The 21,678-nt window shown below is 34.1% G+C and overlaps 1 protein-coding gene across 4 annotated transcripts in view; it reads left to right on the forward strand.

Moving 5' to 3' along the window:
* Nucleotides 1–21,678, forward strand: part of PPP4R4 (protein phosphatase 4 regulatory subunit 4) — a 79,662-nt gene that overhangs the window by 19,959 nt on the left and 38,025 nt on the right. For 3 of the 4 annotated variants that reach the window (XR_014955739.1, XR_013340143.2, XM_085580667.1), the window contains exons 3-11: nt 2,154–2,256; nt 8,961–9,108; nt 9,805–9,878; nt 10,853–10,959; nt 13,427–13,534; nt 15,523–15,644; nt 17,194–17,316; nt 19,426–19,595; nt 20,601–20,720. Coding sequence is in view for 2 of the 4 variants with exons in the window: in XM_085580667.1 (XP_085436793.1) it covers nt 2,154–2,256; nt 8,961–9,108; nt 9,805–9,878; nt 10,853–10,959; nt 13,427–13,534; nt 15,523–15,644; nt 17,194–17,316; nt 19,426–19,595; nt 20,601–20,720 (1,075 nt within the window). In the remaining 2 variants the exon portion in view is untranslated. Of the gene's footprint in view, nt 1–2,153; nt 2,257–6,678; nt 6,777–8,960; nt 9,109–9,804; nt 9,879–10,852; nt 10,960–13,426; nt 13,535–15,522; nt 15,645–17,193; nt 17,317–19,425; nt 19,596–20,600; nt 20,721–21,678 lie in introns of all 4 variants that reach the window. The other variant, XM_021541296.4, reaches the window with a different exon arrangement.

The raw sequence follows: 21,678 nt of genomic DNA on the forward strand, positions 1-21,678 counted from the left end.
TGTAAGATCCTTGTTGGTTTGTTTCTCCAGTTGTTGAGTTACCAGAGTCTTCTGGTCAACACCTCCTCCTGGTTTTGTATTATCTGCATACTGAGGGTGCACTCTGTCCCATCCCCCAGGTCATTAATGAAAACTTTATTGCCCCCAGTAAGGTACACCATGAGGTAAACCACCTGTGGCTGGCTTCCTTGCCACTAATCACAGCCCTTTAGGTTCAATAGTTCACTCAGTTTTCAGTCCACATCACTTTCCATTTGTCCAACTTGTACTTCATCGGTTCATCTATGGGGGTATGATGGGGGACAATGTCAACAGCCTTGCTAAATAAGTTAAACAACTTCCACCCTCTCAGCCAGTCATCACTGTTGTCAAGTTGGCTGGTCAGGATTGATTTCCCCTTAACAAATCCAGGCTGACTACTCAGAGGCACGTTTCTGTTCTTCATGTGATTGTAAATGGTTTCTAGGAGGATTTGCTTCAGTCTCAAGACATCACAATAATTATGGGGGCTTCATTTTATATAGTAAAAGAAACAAGTAAAAGAAAATGCAGGGGCTAGAAGGAGAAGGCTTAGTGCTGTGCTGATGCTTGAGAAGTGTTTGAAAAGTGCTTTACAATGGGTCTTACAGTTCGGCTGTGTCTGGTACCACTGGCCAGCAGCAAGCAGCTGCTGTTGCAGAGGAAGGAAGTATTTGGACAGGAGTATTGGGGCCTTCCCCAATTTCCCTCCCTGCATGAGGATTCTCATCATTGCTAAGTCACTGGGATCTCCTGTGGGATGAACTCAGAAAATGAGTACTGAAGTTTTTTATATTTAAATGGTATGTGGATTTTGCTAGCACAAAAGATGCTGAGCTAAATTGCTTCTAAGTATAGGGCTCTGTTGTGTTCTCCTATAGTTAGCACTGTTAATAAAGGAATAGTGCCTTCAAAACACTGAGCTTATTGTGACTCTGAACAAAAGATTTAGCATTTATTTTTCATTTGTTTATTAGTACAAAAATGTGTACATCTGAGCATTTAGCAATAATTCACTATAATTCTGGAGTCTTCAATATTTAATGAAAATCTATGGCGCAGCTCATTTGGTAGAAATAGAAGAAAAATCTTCTGCAGTTGGAAAATTACAGACTGTGTAGGTGTTGAAATGCCTCCCGCTTCACTTTCTTAATTGGCAGTAGGCCAGATACTAAGAATTTCTGGTTTAAAGGGAAATGCTTCCCTTTTCTTTACATTTTGATGGATAAAGGTAGCATTTTCTTTGCATTATTTAGCAGTTGGGGTTTCTTCCATCTTGATACAAAATTCAATTAAATAGCTTCTCCAAGTTGTCTTGGCTTTTTGCATTACTACTGGATAACACAAAGATATGCATGCCTTGCCAAAGGAAAAGGATGTGTTGATGTTAGTTTTAATTTTAATTTTGGCATCCAGACCCTCTTGCTTTCTGATTCTATTCTAGGATTTGATCCACTTGAGTAATTTTTTTACCTCATAATTTTTTTCATTGCTGCCTACCATAACCTTCCCATCCTGCTTTTTTTTTTTTTTTTTTTTTTTTTTTTTTTTTTTTCCTCTTGTTTTTGTTTCCTTTTTCAATTGTGGGATACCATTGAGAGAGACAGAATGAGGAGAAAGGTACAAGATCTGTAATTTAACCAAGTGTTTTACATTCTTTTTAAATCATGTTTGTGTGCATATGACTATACATCTGACTGCTTTCCCTACAAAAAGGAAATAATGGTAGGTTTCTGTTAAAATGTTGTACAGTGTGTGTTATTTTCATGTATATGTTCTCTTTGCCCCCTTCCTATGGTTTATCCCTTGTGTTGCCATAAGGCAAAAGATTCTATGAAACCACTGCCTTGATCACCTGGCTTGAAAAGATCATTCAAAGGTTTCATATTTTTATGCAAAACTACACTAAAAATTAAAACATTCCATGTAGGAAATGATATATAATAGCTTGATAGGTTGATATTTTTAAATGTAGTATTCTACCACACATTATAAACAAAAAAGCCTCTTTGCTTGCATGAAAAACCTGAGTAGTGTAAGTTTATTATTCTTGGTTTTGTTTTGTTTTCTAAGGAAAGCCATGAGCTTGTAATCATCATAGTGAGTAATGTATTTTATGTTTATGTTTTTGTAAGTTCTGGTCAGGATATACAAGGAACAAGTGTGGTGGCAAATCTTCCAGTCCTTATGCGACAGAATCCTGCAGAAACACTTCGTCGGGTTTTACCAAAAATCAGAGTAAGTTTTGTGTGTTGAGGTTTGAATGTACCTTTTCTGCCAGTTTAATTATTTTAACAAAGGAAAAGAAAAATCCCGCTTCTATTGCAAGCTCAGTCTCTAGGAGGTGTATGTCCAGTAGGTCTTCTGTATTAATTTGCCTAACTTACAAAGTATTACAGGTATTATAGTTTTTTAAAAATTATTACAAAAGGAGGAAAAAAGAGCAGAATTAATACTACTTAAATGTTCTAAAAGTTTACTATGTTTTGACAGCTTTTTTGAGAATTATTTTTGCAGTCTATTCAGTCATAATGTTTGATTCTGATGTTCTCAGTCTCCTTTCATCCAAACATTAAGATCTTCAGGGTGCTGTCCATAAGAGTATACTTTGGTTTTAGCTGTCTGAGCAATTTCACATTCTACCCTCCGTATTTTCAGTAAGTCACTGCTGGTTGTGATACATGTATGATGACCATGCAATGTTATATAGTAATTTTATATAGAGATATGTTTTTATAAAGGATATTTGGGTTGTTTAACCTGGAGAAGGGAAAGCACTGGGTACACCTTATTTTGACTTTTCAGTTCTTTAAAAGGGGGCTTACAAAAAGATGAGGACAAACTTACTGGCAGTGTCTTTTGAGATATGACAAGGGGCAATGGGGTTAAACTAAAGAAGGATAGATTCAGAATAGATATGAGGAGGAAATTCCTTGACATGAGCATGGTAAAACACTGTAAAAGATTGCCCAGAGAAGTTATGGATGCCCCATCCCTGGAAATGTTCAAGATCAGACTCGGTGGGACTCTAAACAACCTGGTCTAGTGGAAGGTGTCCCCACTCATTTCTATGGGGGTGAACTAGTTGAATTTTTAAGGTCCCTTCCAACCCAAACTATTCTATGATTATGTGATTGTGGACAAGATACCTGTCTCTGTATTTCCACTCTGTCCCAGATATGTACCCTTGCCCAGAAGAATGGTACAAATTCATTTAAGTGTAGTTTTAAGAGCAGTCTTGGCCAAATAAGAACAAACTAAATTACAAATGCAAACGCAAAACTTAATAATGCTCATGGCCCCTAGGACCCCTGCAGAAGAAGAGGGTTGGAGAGAGCCTTATCAATGTATACAAATACCTGACAAAGCAAAGACAGAGATAGGCTCTTCGCAGGGGTACCCAGTGACAGAACTGCAAGTGTTGCTGCAGTGTGCACAAACAGAAACACAGGAGGTTTCTTCTGAACATCAGGGATCACTTTTTCACTGTGAGGGTGACTGAGCAGTGGCACAAGTTGCTTAGAGAAGTTATTGTCTTCCTCCTTGGAGGTATTCAAAAGCAAGCATGTCTTAGCTGTAACTGGCCCGGCTTGAGCAGGGGCATTGAACAAAATGCCCTCTAGAAAGACCCTTCCAGCCTTCAATCATTCTGAAAGTATCAGACATCACCTCTCAGCTTCATGTTATGAAATGTCTGTGATCTCAGGAGACTTCTGTTTTTTAGCAGGAGCTGTTCCAACTTTTATCTGATTATTTAGGTGGTCAAGAAATGGTCAATAAATAGCTCTTCTCAGGACTAAGGACAGGTATAGACTGACAGATGGTTTGGAAAACATTAAAGTGCTTCTGGTTGCATTCTGCACTATAAGATGGAGGTCAATAGGAATTTTGCTTAAATATCTATGAGTGTAAAAGTGCTTTGAGAAGAATGACTTGAAGTTGCAAAGTAACTGGTAAGCCTTCAACTTGCACCAAATATCTGCAGTTACAATCACATTATTCTAACATATGTAATGCAGTCTTCCTAAACCAACCTACTGGCTTCAAGAAGAGTTGGTTTGGATTTTTTATGCTAATCATACTGAATCCATTTTTGCCTCTTTTTCTACTTTGAGAGTAGAGAGGAGAAATAATAAACACTGGGGATTTTCTACTCTTATTTTTCAGGCTGTAGAGAAGTACTGGTCTTGGCCTGTCTTCAATAAAAAGTCTAGTATGGGAATGCAGTTTTGATTCTAGTTTTAATGTTTTTTAATATAGGGATTAAGATAATATTTGTAAGTATGATAATTTGCATAAATAGAAAATTATTTCTGCAGTGGGAGTTGGATCTCAGTGTGATCTTTGATCAGGCTGTATTAGTTACTTTGTAAAAGTATCTTCCTGTATAATATTAAAGACATTCAACTGAAAACAGTATACGAAGAAAGAAGTATCAGAAATTGAAGATAGAAATATTTGAAATGAAGCAGACAGCTTTAATAATAAATGCAACCAATCTTTGAGCAAATTACTGAGAAAAGTAGTGTGGTTTTCATCTTACAGTATCATTGACACCCAAACTAGATGCCTTCCTAGATGATAAATTAAATGAAACCTAAGTTAATGGGCTCCAGACAGAGGTAAAAAAGTAAAATATAATGAGGTCAGTCTAAATCCAAGAGTTCCCTTAAAGTTTAAGATTTATAAACTGAAACTTTGTGGAATGTATATGAGTTCCTTTCTGTGGCAATGCTCTTATAAAGCCAGTTCTTCAATGGTGTTCTGTTATCTAATATTATTTTTCTATAATAGAAGTGAAGTTGTAACCATGTGCATGGCACTTTTAACTCCAACACAGTATTTGACATCATTAACTTGACTTATTTTTTTTTCTTAACCTTGTTTTTTATTGAAGGAATCATTCTGACCATTAAATAGAAACTTTTATATTCTGTAAAGGCATAATTGAACTCAACTGTGATAAGAGTCTTGCAAATGTAATCTGCCATTGGAGCGAAATAAATGGATTTAAATTACTGCCCTTGGTTCTGCTTCCTTAGCTTGGGAGTAATCATTTGCGAAATCGAATTGGCATATGAAAAATGAATTATGTAGTAGTTTCAGAGGGCTGTTTCTTTGGAAGTATTGTTACCATAAAATTGCATAAGGAAACCAGTGTACTTATTTAGCATACTTGCAGACACCCAAAGCAAAACTAATGTTTTTATTAAAACTGAGGGTAAAGCAGATGAAAGCAGATGAAGAAAGAAATAAATGCAAGGAACATCCAGTCTGATTACATTGCAAATGTGTATTTCATTTGTGAAAAAATGATAAATCTGATTACTTCTAGAAATATAGAAATGATTGTATGCAAATTGCTTATCAGTCTATGAAATCTAATTAAATTAAAATTGTGTCAACAGTACTATATGTTTAATATAAGTATTTTAGATCTAAGTAAAATCAATACATCAATAAGGGTGACATACATGTGTAAGTAATTATTGAATTAAGTGTCAGTATTTTGGTTATGCTATTTAAGCAAACATACAGTATATAATTTAGATGGTAATGTAGGAAAGAGATTAGGAAGTTTTCTTTTAAAATTCTGCTGTTAAAATGAAGTTGCATCCTTGTATGTGTTCTTCTGCATAGAGAAGCCCACTCTGGATTTCTGCATGCACCTCCTCATGAACCTTGGAAGTCATTGAAATGCAGATTTAGGGAAAGTTTAGACATTCTTACAAGCATTTCTCTTTGTGCACAAAATGGCTCTTTTCAAATGATGTTAATAGTATTTTTCCTGCTTTCCATCTTTGAGTTCTGCAACTGAAAGTGATGGAGGGAGATTGCAGGTGTCTATCTGAATGACTAATAAGACATTTTTCCAAATGCTGTAATTGCAGCAAACTATGCTTATTCTTATTGTTGTGTATGCATCAAGCTTTATTCAGTGTTTTCTGATTTGTTCCAAATTCATTTTCAGAGTTACTTATTTTCTTAATATATCAACCTCCTCTTGAAAGCTTTTCTGTAGCTGATTTTATAGTTAAGGAAAAGGTGAGATGATTTTATCCTTCCTTATACTGAACATTAATTTTAAGGTCTATTCTCATTATATCTTTCAGCTTCTGTAGTCTCCATTATTTCTGTGTATTTTAGTCTTTTAGTCTAAAATTTCTATCGTACCAATGCAATACTAAAATTATTTGACTATGTCTCTGCTTGCAGCATTCTTTCAAGAGAATTCTGTTGTTGCAGAAAAAAATGTGCATTTAAACTAGAGATTATTTTTCATTTTTCCAATTAATGGAAAAAAACTACGCTTTCTAAATTTTAAGTTTTGGGGCCTGAATTTAACTTGTAGACATTAGAATAGTTAAGAACATGTTAATGCCCTTAAATTCCATTAAATATGCTTGTCTGAATAAGATAAACAGGGAGAGCTTTTTTAGTCTGGAGTGAAAATTTGTGGAGTATCCATGTATAGAAAAATACATTATTTTCTAAATAAATAAATTTATATTAAGTAAATTTAAGTTACTCAGCTTGGGTTGTATGAAACTGTAAAGAGGAGACCCATACATTTCCAAATGTGGAACTGTTCTGAGTGTAAACATCAGTGCAGGCAGGTGTGTAAGCAGTCTAGAAATTTATATTTCAATGTCTCCCGAGGTCCATGAGGAGGCACATCCAGAGAATGTGTTCTTACACATGACTATCCAGAGTTATGTGGATCAGTGGAGGAGACTATTTGGAAACTTTGTTTTTTGGTAAGTAACCTTGTTTATATTGCATAGAAGGTAAATATGTACAGAAAACTGAATTCATAGAATCACAGAATGATTTAGATTGGAAAAGACCTTTAAGTTCATGGAGTCCAACTGTTAACTGGCATTGCTCCATGATTTTCTGGTCTGCATCTGCTGTGTTAGCATCTACAGTGTGTGGATTGTTCTCTTGGTTCTCTTGGTGATGTTTTTTTGAACAAGTGTTAAGCCAGAATCCCAGAAAAGTATGGACAGGTATTCTGATCCCAAAAGTTATTAAAAATACAAAATTGGCAGGTATTATTCTTTCTTGGCTGTGGCTGTAAGAGCACTGGTGGAACACGGACAGAGTCTGGAAATAAGAAGAAGGCGGTTTTCATGGGTGTTGAATGCAAATAGTTTGTTGGAAAACAGCACAATACTGTTTCCTTTTTCATTTGTGGGAGAATCCTTTTAGAATCCTTTTAGAAAGAAACATAGTTGTAAACTTTGACAGGTAATAGAAGCTTTGCCAAAAGAAACTTATCTTGAGAGATAAGTTATTGTTCTCCTTGAAATAAGCTAATAATTGTACATTTGTGTATACAAATAGTTTCACATTTGTAGAATGAATACTTGTTTTTTACCAAGTCAAATAGTAATTTCTCAGATGTTCTTTACAAACTATTTTCTCAGCAAAATTCCTCTGATATGCAATGCTTAGAGCCGTACAGTCGTTAAATTTGGAAAAACCCTAAGGTTATCATGTCCAGTTGTTTACCCAGCGGCACCATTTTCACCATGTCCCTGAGTTTCATATCCACTTTTGAACACTTCCAGGAATGGTGCTTCCACCACGTCCCTGGCAGCCAGTTCCAGTGCCTGACTGCCCTTTCACTGAGGAAAGCCACGCTCCAGCCACTGGGGACACGCAGCAGTCCCCAGCCTGCAGCACTGCAGGGGTTTGTGTGACCCAGTGCTTGCCTTTGGTGAACCTCAGACCATTGGCCTTGATATTAATTAAGACATTAAACAGGACTGGCCCCAGCGCTGAGCCCTGGGGATCCCCACTTGTGGCTGGCTGCCAGCTGGATGTAATTCCATTCACCAATGCTCAGGACCTTGCCATGCAGCCAGTTGGTGACACAGTGAAGACTTCAATCAATAAGCAACTATGCACTTAGGTGCAGAATGAATATTTTTTTTAAAAAAATCTATCCAGGCTTATTTTTATTTTCAATCAAAAGTCCAGCTTATTTTTGATTTTGGGTGAGTGATCTGAGAAAATGCTGTTCGTATCAGGCAGTTTTAAAAAGAAACAAAACCACATATATAAAGTGCTAAGTAGGAAGTATGGGCTTTAGACTCCTACTGAATTTGGAGTAATTTGTAAAATGAGAGTAATGCTTTAGTAGTAGAATAATTAACTTTTTATTTTCTCAGGGAATAGATGCACTTAGGAAAGTAAGCAAATAGATTGTTCACTTAGTTGATTGATATTTACAATTACTAATACTTGCAATGAATGCTGTGTCCTGCAAGGTCTGTGCATAAATCTGAAATTTAAAATTTAAATTACCTGGTCTTAAATTAAAAAAAATAGTAATATTTAATTTCACTTCAACATATTAACTTTGTTTAACTTTTGAGTGGATGATTTTAAAGACAACATAATTAATGACATTCTTGTGTGTCAGAGCTCAGAAACAGAAATGTTTAGTTAGCTAGATAAATATTCTAGTGTGTCTTGCTTTATTCTTAAGACTGTATATATGTACTTTCCATATGCATTCCATGTTAGTCAAAGGATGAAATTTAAATTGCCTTCTGCTATTTTTCTATCTTTTACTGAATGAATGAATGAAATACTTATTTTTAATTCATATGCATAAGCAGTAGAAGTGCAATTGTTGGCTGTTTCTATCTCTTTTTTTTGTAAAGTAGAAAAATCCATGCATTGCATTGATGAAACTTAAAGTCACAAAAGATATTACAAGTAACTTTATTTTTCTTAGAAGATTCATTATATATCGTAAGAAAGTTTAATGTCTACAATAAATTCTTGTTAAGAGAAAATAATTTACAGTAAATTTTGTAGTTTACCCAGGTTGTTGCATATTAATTCTAAAAGTGAATGTAAAAATTTGGATGTTCTTTCAGTACATTTCTGCCTCACTCTCTAAATTGTTATAATTTGTAATTATACAGGAGGTTCTGCATGTTGCAGGAGTAGAAATGCAGTTAACAGCTGCTGTTTCTTTTCTGACTGTTCTGCAAGAGGAGTTGGTGTCCATTCATACCTACTCCCACTCCTTCCTACACATCATTCTCCACAACCTGGAACACAGAGATGCAGGTCAGGGCTCTACAGCTGCTTGATGGCTGATGATATCTACATGTTTTGTTTCCTTAGTGACCCTACAATACTGTGTCAACAGTGAGTGCAATGACTGTGACTTTGTATCTAGACTTGCATGAATCAAAAGAGTTTGGCATGATGACCGCTGATATTCATACTGATATTTAAATGTAATTCTGATTTAAGCAAAAAAAAAACCCTCTCACTTTGTCTGAAGGATTAAATCCCAAAGTTGTTTCTGAGTCTGAGCTTCTCCTGAAGTACCAATATTTTGCAGCTGAGAAAATAGAGGGTGGATGGTTGACATTTCTTCTGTGTTGATTATTTTTTCTTAATCTCTTTGACATTAATTTTAGAATACAAAGGAAAGAAAAGGCCTGTTGTGCAGCTAGAAAGTTTCAGTGGGTGTAAAAAAGAATATGCTTCTAAATAAGGGAAATTAGCTTTATAAAGCAATCAGAGTAGTTATTTATTTTATATAGGAATTGGAAAGGGAAAAGAAATGGGGGCATACCTTGCCACTTACCTATCCTGCTTTGTACTCTGAAGCCTTGAATATTAATGTAGTGGGTTTCATAGCTCCTTGAGGATGTGTGTAAAAGGTTAGAGGAAATTTTGTAAAACTGGTATGTGTTTTGGTTTAGTTGTATGTACAACAGAAGACATCACATATAACTCGTATCTTTTAAACAGGTGTCAGCAATGCATGGTTAGAAACTCTTCTTGCTGTAATAGAAGCTTTACCGAAAGAAACTGTCAGACATGAGGTAATACTAATCTCTCATGCTAACAAAAAAAATATTAAGATTGTAAGATTGTATTTCCCTGAAAGTTTTATTCACTTCAGTCAGATTTGTGGCACTTCCATACCTGTGAAAATGAACACACTGTAAGAGACGAGTGGGCGAAAATGTGAGACAAGAAGGTCACCTTAAAAAAAGTGGTGTTCTTCGGCAAATAAAGTCAACACTTATTTGCATTCCACTGTAACATTTCCACTGCACTTTGTATTCTCAGTATCATGTTTTCCTGCATCCTGTTTTGGTTTACATGGTAGTATTTCACTCTATGTCTTCCTGAAGAAACTACATGTTGTTTACTATTGGACTAAAATTCCAATATCTGCTAAATGGAACCAAATGCTGGAGATCCATTCCTTAGTGTATTTCAGTAGTTCTTGGTGTACCAAAACTCTAATGCACTGCAAACACTCTTAGTTTTTCGCTGTGTAGCTCAAGATAGAAGAAGAAAATCTGTCACGAAGTTATAATGCCAGTCTCCTTTAGTCAGATAATTTAGTCACTTTTAAATGTTTATATTTTGTTACATTTCAAAGCTTTGCAACGGACATATTGACTGTGTTTATAATTTAAAGCAATATGGAGATTTAAATATATGATTGTGTAGTATAAAAATTCTTATTGAAATAAGAGTAAAATCCAGAACTGTCTAAAAATTAAGCTTACAAAGGGTAAAAACCAAGGTTGGAAGAAACACAGATAATTTATTCCAGTCACCTCCAAAATTTAATTGCAATGTAATTTTAAAGATGTCATTTAAAAAAAATTTGACTATTGATGTGCATAGGCACCATTATTGTTAGTACTGATTAATTCAGTGAAAAGGTTAATGACATTTGGGATATGTTTTTGTAGATTTTTTTTAAAAGAAGATAAATAAAATACTTTATTTGATGCTCACAATGTTTCCACTCATATTTCTTCTTTTTATTCCCATGTAGATCCTGAATCCTCTTGTTTCCAAAGCACAGCTTTCTCAAACACTTCAGTCCCGCTTAGTTAGTTGTAAAATCATGGGAAAAGTAGCTAACAAATTTGAAGCTCATATGTAAGTATACTGTCAATATATTTTCATTCCACAGTGTAAACCAATATTTCTTTGTTTTAGTGGACAAAAATTACTACAAGAAAAGTACTTTATTGCAAAAATGAAATATTTTTTTTCACAGATCCTTTTCATTATTTAACTGGCATGTTTAGAATTGCTGATGTTCATCACTTTATAACTTGACTTGAGTTTCTATGCTCTTTCACAGATTTGAATGGATAGCATTTTCAGGCCATTCTTCCATATTGTTTTTCTTACTCAAAAATAAGCCACACAGTGGATTTCTCTCCAAACTTACAGGCAGAAAACATAACTTCATCTCCTTTGAGTTTCTTCTCATAGGAAGAATTCCATTCCTAACTTTTTATTATGTAACCAAATCTAGCATGTAGATCTGTTTTTTTAATATCCCTAATTAAAATGAAGATATATGAGGAGCTACTGCCGTTCCCTGATATTATCCAGACCTTAGAGTCAGTGTCTGTGAGTCTGGACAGAAAAGGGTGCAATGATGAAAGTAAATCGGAGTCACTCATCTGCCCAAAGCCGTTGGTGTGGTACATTCCTTGGTCAGTTCACCCAGGCTTTCGATAGCATGACCACTTCACCAAATGTGTTTGCTATCCAGGCAACCTGGCACAACATAACTTTGAATTACAATAGAAAACCACTGTGGGCCACTAAAGGCCCAGAAGCTGTCTAGTTGAGGAAACCCACTCTAATAATGATTTTGATCTGCCCCAAAATGTAAGAATTCAGCATATCAGAAAAGAAGAACAACAGGACAATATGACAAGACATTTAAGAATAAATTTCTTTAGATTATGTTTTTTTTCTTCAATAAAAAAGAGCTAGAAGCACCCAAAAGCAAACTATCTAAATTTTCATTTGCTGTTTAGACTATACCTGTTGGACATTCAAAAGTTAATGAAAATGATAGAGTGGTATTTTTTGAAAATGTTACCAAATCTTAATGTTCCAGATCTTTAGGACTCTGTCAGAATAGCAGTTTGCATTTATTTCTTTGATGTTACATTCTCATGGAAATAAGTGACTTTACGGATTACTTGGAATCTTATGTGAAATATAGCAGTGTTAATTAGTAGCCAAAATAATAATATCTTTTGTGGTGTTTCTTCAAATTGATTCCTTGCTCTTCAGAAGCAGGAATCCTCACATTTCAATAAATAGGTCTTAGCACCTTTTCTGCACAGCCTCTGTTTTTTAGGAAGATAACTCAGAATTTTCTGGGATATCTTATTCTTCTGGTAGAGAGCTCTTGAATGCAGTTCAGAGGCCTGAAAAGGGAGCTGGGTCCTCAGGTGTAGAATGTGGCAGACTGAGTAAAATTCAGGACACGATCTCATTCCCATTTCAGAAGGGCTCTTGGTACAGGCCCAGAAGACATATCTATCCTCAGGAGTAGGCAGTATATAAGCATATCTTCATTTTCTTCTACAGAGCGGCACAGTTTTTCCTAATAAAATTTATGCAATAATTAAAAACTTTGTATTTGATGTTATTCCTAGGTTTTTTGTATCCTGTCCTTGTCATGGAACATTAGTTTTTCTACCCTCCAATGTTCCAAGTTAAAAAGTCTTTTTTTCTTTTTACATAGCCCCTAATTTAGTGTATTCTAAAATGCTGAACTTCCAAGGGTACAATTTTTGAAACTTGAGGCTAAATTTTTTCTGTAAGAAGTTAATGAATTTTCACTGAAATGAAGAGAGGCTGTACAAGCTGGCTTGAAAATTTGCTTGTCAGTGTCTACATATTATTTATCTTGAGTTTTGCAATAACATAAGGATTTTTATAGAGATATTTTATGAATACTTATGACAGAACCTTGGGCAGTGAAAGGAAACACAATGGCTGATTCTTCCAAGTTGTGATATGTGTTTTTACTGAAATAGGAATCAAAAATTTTATTTTGTATCTGCCATTGATTTACATGAATACTTTTTCTACTTGCCTGAAAACATTGCAATATTCAAGCTTTTAATCTTAAATTCTTTTTCTCCTTTCTTCCTAATTATGTCTTGGGAGATACCTGCATATCAAAGATGAGGTATTACAGACATTTAATTGGGATTTGCATTTCCATTTATATAATCTTTTTATTCGTTCAGTTCAGAAATTGTACTGAAGATTAGAAGTTATTAAATGAGGACAGCATCCTACTAAAGTAGCCTACCTACTATTTTTGTAGTTTATAAGAAATAAGAGATGAATATGAGCAAATTATAATGGCAGTAAATATTCCTTTTCCTATTTCTTTGCAACACATATATGCACCCAATATACAATATTCTTTTCTAATTGCTGATTATCAGAAAATACTTTATTGAGTGTGACAATTTAGCAATATATGGGATAAACAAATAATATGTGAGTAAAGTTCAGAACTACTCAATAGATTTTATATATTCTTGTCCTATATATTAATAAAAAATGTTCACATTTTTAGTGTTAAAAGAGAGGTTCTTCCATTGGTAAAATCACTGTGCCAGGATGTGGAATATGAAGTTAGAACTTGCATGTGTCGGCAACTGGAACATGTAGCTCGAGGAATAGGGTGAGTGCAATTTGCCTGACTGATCTTAAATGCAAAATATTTCTCCAAAATGTAAACCTAAAAACACCTTTTAAAATAGCTCAATTTATGCATACTCAGTTATGAATCTGGAATGTACAGATGTGTTCTTAGTAATGGGCTGTTGGCAGTTGTCTCTTTTCTACTTTTAGATTTTTCTCTCTTTTATAGTAAAATTGCTGAACCATAAATCCAGCAGATTTTTAAATAATGACTTCATATTGAAATGGTCTCAATTATGCATTGGTGGTATTTGTCTTATTTAAAAATTCTGACAAGTATTAGCAGTTTTAATAATTATTGTGCAGTGTTTTGAGAAAGAATGCTAAATGGCTTTTGTAAGCAAATTTCAGTTCAGTATCAACTTTTACTCAAAGCTTGAAGGCCTTCAGTATTCACACATAGGATTGAAAAAGTATGTAACTTTAATAAAAGAAAATGTTATCTACATACAGGATTGGTCTCTGAGTGAACAAATATTGTAAAATTTGAGGTCTCTCTACCTGCTATTTTGTCAGGAATGAAAAAAAGTAGTAACTTCTTTTACAGATTAAAAAAGGTAACATTCCTTACCCAGTGCTAGACAGCAGAGACAGATTAGATCTTATACTAGTAAGTAACCATACTGGAAAGGAAATTTTCTTAATTTTGTTTAGTGTCTTTAAAATGAACTAAATTTCATTTATTCTGTCTGGGAATTGTAAGTTTAAAAAAATCATAGGTATTATGCAGTGGCAAATGACAGCATCACTGGCAATTTACCCCACCTTAGAATAGTAGGTTTGGTAGGGCTAAATATTTTTTTATTAATTAGTGATCTGTCCTGTGTATTTTTCTTTGATTCTCTCCTCACCAACTTTTATTTTTAGCATTAATGTATTTGTATAGACTGTTCTATATCTCAAGTTTTAGCTTAGTTTCTTTTTAATGCTTTAGATGATTTAATCTCATGAGAAATGGTGAACATTCAGTGCTTTCAATATGGAAGCTATTCCAGTGTGTCATGTTGAGGATGAATAGGTAGTAAGTAAATAAAAAAGTAACTAAATAGACATGAGCAAATTTTCAGGTAAATATTGAAGGTATAATGTGACAACAGTCCAAATACTTATTTTTACCAGTTAGTGTTATTGCCAGTAAATAATCTATCATTTTCTTGTAATTTTATTTGAGTGTTTAATCATTTGCTTGGAAGAATACTGTTAACACCTCTTGATTTGCTGGTAGGTATAATAAACTCTGTAAGGTGCAAATCACTTTGATGCTTATTATAAACATTTGAAAGGATTATTGTTTATATTGACTTACAAAAGGGGCAGCTGTTATTGCTTTAGTCTGATTGGAAGGGATATTTTGAGCATTTTTTTTATTTCAGTATCCTGAGTTAAGTATCAGCAGTATGTTAGTAGGTTGGTATGTACCAAGGCAAAAAAGGACAAGCAGAAACCTTTCTTTCCTACTTTAAACCAAGGCCAAAAGTCAGTGTTTAGACTAGTTGGGAAATCAAATTTTCTCTGAGCAGTTCTCTGTAAAGAAGGTTCATCTTTGATGTATAAAATTTCCAGATGCTTCAGTCCAACATGGCTCATACTTATGAAATTTTCACTTTGGACCATCATATTGAGCATATTTGATCATAAGAATTTTCTTAGTAATACAGTGAAATAGCTGTAGTCCTTTGATTTTTTTTTCAGACTACATTTTCTGTAATTTATTTTGAGCTAATTTGAATGCTTTTTTAATTATGAAGTTCTGCATTTAAAGTTTGTATGTTTCCTTGGTTGACAAAGAAGAAAAGTCCTGAGATTGACTGGAGGTTTTTTATTTGACTTTTATTTCCTTAGAACTTTGTTTTTTCTTCTTAACTACCCAAAAAATATCTAAATGAGTATTGCAAGGCAGAATTCTGTTTTGCAGGGCAGCATTGTTTCATTGTAAGCTTTCTTTTGACTGCTTGCTTCACGTTGCAGGACAGAACTAACAAAAACTGTGGTGCTTCCTGAGTTAGTGGAGCTGGCAAGAGATGAGGGCAGCAGTGTACGCCTGGCAGCTTTTGAGACCTTGGTGAATCTGCTTGATATGTTTGATGCAGGTAAGAATCTAATTTAGGCTTACTAATAATGCACTTGTTCCAAGTGCATTATTCAGACATTTCTGATTTTATTTTGTTCATTGCTTTGTCCTTTATATTTCCTTATATTTCATGTCTTGAAGTGCTTTATATGCAGAAAGTGCTTTGTCCTTTATATTTCCTTATATTTCATGTCTTGAAGTGCTTTATATGCAGAAAGTTTTAAGGGAGGTGAGCTAGTTGTCCATGAAATCAATTAACATATTCCAAGTTTTTAATTTAATCTGTCTTAATAGAATGAGTAAAATTACTGCATAAATTATGGAAATGTTGTGTTGCTAGTATTTAACTAATTAATTTAGTGCTATCAGTACACAGAATACAAAGTGTTAGCTCAACAAAAATGTACTGTACAGGAACTTGGTGATGAATTACTGCAATATATGGTTGTATTTAAGCCATATAGAGGAGTGGATAAGGAAAAGAAAAAAATAGTATCGTTTTGGGGAGAATACTGTAAATGACTTTTTAGCAGTGAGTGTTTATATCAGTAAGTATGGTAGTAAGTTAATTTTCTAATTCTTGAGCCTCTGTATTGATGCTATCAAGTTTGTGCGTCTCTTTGCACCTCTCAGTCTTCACTCCTCCTCCCCCACCCCCTGCTGTAACTAATGCTTTGAGTTATTATAAGAAGCTTAGAGAAAGCAATCAGGGGTTATTTGCAGGTTTTTAAGGAATTTTTCTAGAAATGGGGGTTGCGTGGGTTTTGCTTTCATGGCTGAACAAGAAAATGAACACTTTTGAAGGTAGATGACCCAAAATTACATTCTAGAGTTTCTCTCCCACAACATCAAAATATTTCTCCAAGGCCAATCTAACTTTGTTCAATCACAATTATTTGCTGAATTTTGTTGTTGATCTACCATTAAAAAATCATTATCCCTTTAAAAAACATTTTAATACAATTATTTTATTTAAAATAAGTCTGAAGATATAAATTTCTTCAAACATTTGCTTGTTTATTTTATAAGGACACAGAGTGTTTGGATTTGGCTTTAATTTTTAAATTATTTAATTTCTTTCCTGTGTCTTTAATTATTTTGTTTCTCTGTGAATTTACTGTATACCAAAAGATTTTGTAGCACTTCTCATTAAGTTTAAAAAATTAGCTTGCAGAATATCCTGAGTTTTCTATTTACTGTCACAATTCTGTTCAGTCTTGATCTCCCTCTATTCCTACTATTGTAGGAAATCTTGTAGGAGTAATGCAGTATTCATTCTCTATATTCTTGGTGGATGGAGAAGGTAGTCACTGTTTATTTATTCTCTGCCTCATCCTTTACTGGAGGGTGCCTTTTCGCTAAGAACAAACAAAACTGAATATAAAAGGAAAAGTACTAAATTTAGGATCATTCTCTCTACCTGTTTTGTACCTTCTGTGAGTACCTGCAGATGTAATCCTGAGAATGTTAAATGAAATTTTTCTCAATTTACTACAGAAGGTCAGTCTCTGTGCTCTTTTTAAAATGTTGACAAATGGCTAACTCTAAAAATTTCTTTTGTTTTCCAGATGATCGGAGTCAAACTGTTCTCCCATTAGTGAAATCGTTCTGTGAAAAATCCTTCAAAACAGATGAATCTATCCTAGTTTCTTTATCTTTCCATTTAGGGAAACTGTGTAATGGATTATATGGTATGATTTAATTTCTTTTAGAAAATCTTAAATATGAGGGAAGATTGGAGAATTTGAACCCCTTGTAATGGGGGCAAAAACGAAATGATAGTTTGGAAATTTCCTCTTACAGTGACCATCTGCTTATTGTTTTTTGTTGTTTTTGTTTAGACAGGGTCAAAGATGGAAACATGGTGCTTCATCTTTATTGGTTTGACTGATATTTTTGAGTATTCTGGAGCTTGTGATTGAATTTTTGAATTTTTGAAACTAGAAATGTTTGAAAACGTTATGATGTTAACTTTGTTCTTTTCTGTGCTTGATCTCCTTTTTAAGGCACAATGCAGAGTGTGGGCCATAAGGAACTTCTGGGGAGAAAGGAGATGTAATGCCATGTGGATTCCCCAGCTGCAGCCAAATCTGTATTCATAATCTTTACATCCATAATCTGTGCTTGAATTTTAATTTGAGTGCAGCACAATTTTCCTTGATAGATCTGCCTACCATATAGTACCTGTGGAGGATCAGCACAGAATCATGGCTTTACATTTTAATTTCCCCCTAGACTCTTAAAACCTTTGATCTTTCCTACAGTGTTTTAAAATGAACCTTCATGATTATGTTAGAGACGATCAAAGTGACCATTGCATCACTAAAGATTACTTGAAATGGCTGTTCCACAATGTCAAAATGTTATTTTCAGAAACAGAGAGCTAGGACAGTCCATCCTGTGTTTATCATGTTTTTCTAGTCTTCTTTTCTCTAGATTGAATGACTAACTCCTGCTCTTTCTTCACCTCTGAACTCCATCTGACAAGTTCATATTTTTCTTGGAAGTGTTATGCCTTAGGACAGTTGAATGAAGTGAAAGGGTTACTTCATATGTCTTGCCAAATATATTGCTGGTCACATTTTTCAGTATGAAAAATTGCCTTTTTAAAAAAGTCTGGCAGCTGGTTAGTCTTTCTCTTTTCTGGCCTTGTTCAGGTGATGCAGATCAGGCTAAACATGGTATCTTACTGCTGTTCTAATGGAATAATAGTCTAAAGTTTTAAGACCATATGTCCAGTTACTGAAGATCATTTTAAACTGTCTTTCTGAAGAATAAACATTCTCTATCTTTGGTTGGTGCTTTCAGAATGCTGAATAAGCAAAGCCTCTTGTCTAGCATTCAGAAGATCAATGAAAATACTGACTAGTACCACAATTGGGATAAAGTTACTTTATACAATTGCCTATCTTCTCATTGGTATATGGGTAGTTTTCTCTTAGTTCTTTTTCCAAGTAGTTTTGGAGCACTTTTATAGTTTTCAATCTATCATTCCTGTTCCCTTCTTGTGAAAGTCATGACCCTTATTGCCTCTTTGGTTTCACAGGTCCTGTTATGCTAGAAGGAAATTGAATCAGTTTGACAAGTTTTCCTTTTGCCATGTTGAGTACTGCTATTTTTTGGAGGGGATATATGTGGATGTGTTGGTTTTTAGTAGTAGATTTTTTTGTTTGTTTGTTTCAGTTTTATCAAACACGTGAAAGTAACCTGACTTATGTAATTATATGGCTTGTCCTGTCCCTCTCCAGCTATTAAATATAAGTACCACTTCAGCCATTTTCTATTCTGTTATTTAAGATTTCAGTAACTAGTACTTTGAGTACTGGAATGAAGCATATCTGACTGCGTGTTTTGAAAACCTCTTAATATTCACTGACGTGTTGTTTCTCTACTTAAAGGTTGAATTTTTGTCAGAGTTACTAGTTGTACTCAGCCTGGTGATATTAGTGGAATTTAAAAAAAATATTAAGCATTTCAGCGTTCTTGATACCAATCAATGATAGCTTTGCCTTGCCCTCTGGAATAGAAAATTGAGCCTTTTCTTGGTTATTCTCTTATTACCTAAAGTACTTGTAGTTTTTAAATTCTTCTTGCTAGTTACATTCCAGTTTGTTCTGAGTACTTGTCTGTAGTGATTATACTCTGCTAGATTCAAGGGAGGTAGAAGGAAGAGGAGGAATAAAATCTAGGTATTTGATATTTTAAAATAAGATTTGTTTGGGTACATTATTAATAGCATTTGTAATGAGGAAAGTTTGTTGTTTTGTTTGGTTTTTTGTTTTTGTTTTTTTTTTTTTGAGGCATTTTTACTCCTGAACAGCACTTGCGGTTCTTGGAATTTTATAAGAAGCTTTCCACGCTGGGGTTACAGCAGGAAAATGGGCATAATGATAATCAACTACATCTGCAAACTCTGGAACAGGAGAAGAAGTATATTTCAGTGAGGAAGAATTGTGCTTACAATTTTCCAGTAAGTAATATTCATTTAAGGTTTAATCTTAATTTGTGTTGTGCATGCAGATCTCTGAATAGGACTGTATAAGTGATAGATGAGTTATTCCAAAATTGTTTATTATTAGCTAGATTTTAGCTCTTTCCTGCAAAGTTTCAGTTAGTGAGGTTGTGCAAAAGAGTAAGCATGAAATACTACTCTTTGCAGAGCCTCAGAAAATTATTGGCACATTTGGACTGAGGAAATGGTACTGGCTTTATTCTTTCCTGCACATTTTCTCCAAATGCTTAGCACAAAGGGTTTGGGAAAAGGTCTGTGAAACAGAGTCCCCATTTTCAAACCACTTGAATCTACACTTTCATATTCATTGTGTGTCACATCATTCTTGGGAGTTAGAGATTGAATGCTCAGGTTGATGTTTTAGTCATGTTTCTGCCTGAGTACAGAAAGTCTTTTCAATTTTATGTGAGGTCTTTAAATACACCAGTCATATTTTTGTAAATCTACTTTGTATTTTGACATTCTGCATTTGTATTCAATGAAAATGTGTTTGCACCAAGAGCCTAGGCAGCTGTTTTCTGCCTTTTAAAGGCAAACACACTGTATGTGGGTAGACATCTGTTGGTTTATTTGAGCAAAACCAAGGTATATACAAACACAATCATATTGAAATTCAGCTTCTTGCTTTGTTGCTTGCTAAAATGTTTGTTTTTGAAGTGTCCATTTGCAGTTTTTGCTAGAGTACAGAAACATTAACAGTATTTATAAATCTGAAGTTTTATATCTCATAGTTTTAGTCCTTATCTTCAGAAAAACAGCCTGCAGCATGTCTGGAAGATAAATAAATTCTGTTTAGGTCTCAACTCTGGATTTTATCTTGGTGCCTGTATTTTACAAGGCCAGCAAAACCTTCACACTTCTTCCTAAAATAACAACCTGTTACCTCTCAAACTCATCTGATAATCTCTGCTAGTGTCATCCTTTAGCTGTATAGTTAAAAAAATAACTTTTTTCCTTCCACAGGCCATGATTGTTTTTGTGGATCCAAAGAACTTCCATTTAGAACTTTATTCTATATTCTTCTGCCTTTGTCATGACCCCGAAGTTCCTGTCAGATATACCATGGCCATCAGTTTCTTTGAAGTAAGTCTGCAATGGTTCTTTCTTACTGCTCACATGGTTTTATTTTGTTTTTGTCTTTAGGCTTACATTTGTGGCTGTTCAACCAAAATAAAAAGACATGAGAAAATGTATTGAAATTATTTAGTTTGTCAAGGGTGTTCAGTTCTGTTTGGCCTCTGTATATAGCCCATATACACACAGTATTTTATTTAAGTTGTGTGACATTTTTCTACAAGAGATTACTGCTAGATCAGATTGGAAGGAGAAAAAGCTAGAAAAACTTTTGGACATCTAGTGCCACAAACATAAACAAATGTAGTAACTATAATATTTGAAGTTTTTCAATAGTATTAGAAAACAGAAAGGAACTTCCCCCTTTTGTGCCTGAGAGTCTTTAGAACTGTAGTTTGCTGTTATATGTGAGGAATATTTTTGTGGAACAAATCTAAATTAAATGCTCAATTTAATATGAAGCTACTTGGAAATTTATGCAGCTATAACAGCATATGTATTCTTATATTTCCATTCAACTTATAAAAATTCTACTCTGTTGTTTCATAAAATTAAAAAAAAATGTACAAATGAATAGGTAATATTAGCTATATATGGAATGAATTCCAGGAATTAAAATGTGTTTCATAACACTCTTGTGTTTCAGTCTTTGAGCTTAGCGTTGATCCCATTTTGTTGCTGGGAAAATTGGTAAATTAAGCAGTTTGCTGAAAACTTTTAAATGAATAGTAGAGAGAAAAATGTTTTTTTTTTCCACCATTGTAAGAAAGATGTATGGATTTCCAGTTGTCCTTACCTATTGATGTCTTGTCTTAATGAATGATAGTCCAACATAATTGTTGAAACTGTAAAATTAGCATCTAATTCTACATAATATTTTTTTAGCTGTATAGCACTATTATGGTACTGCCTAGATATAAGGGAAGTATTCTAGCTCATTTAAAAAAATATCCAGTAAAATTATATG

Source organism: Lonchura striata, chromosome 5 (assembly GCF_050655825.1).
Source record: "Lonchura striata isolate lonStrDom1 chromosome 5, ASM5065582v1, whole genome shotgun sequence".
In the NCBI taxonomy this organism is placed as follows: domain Eukaryota; kingdom Metazoa; phylum Chordata; class Aves; order Passeriformes; family Estrildidae; genus Lonchura; species Lonchura striata.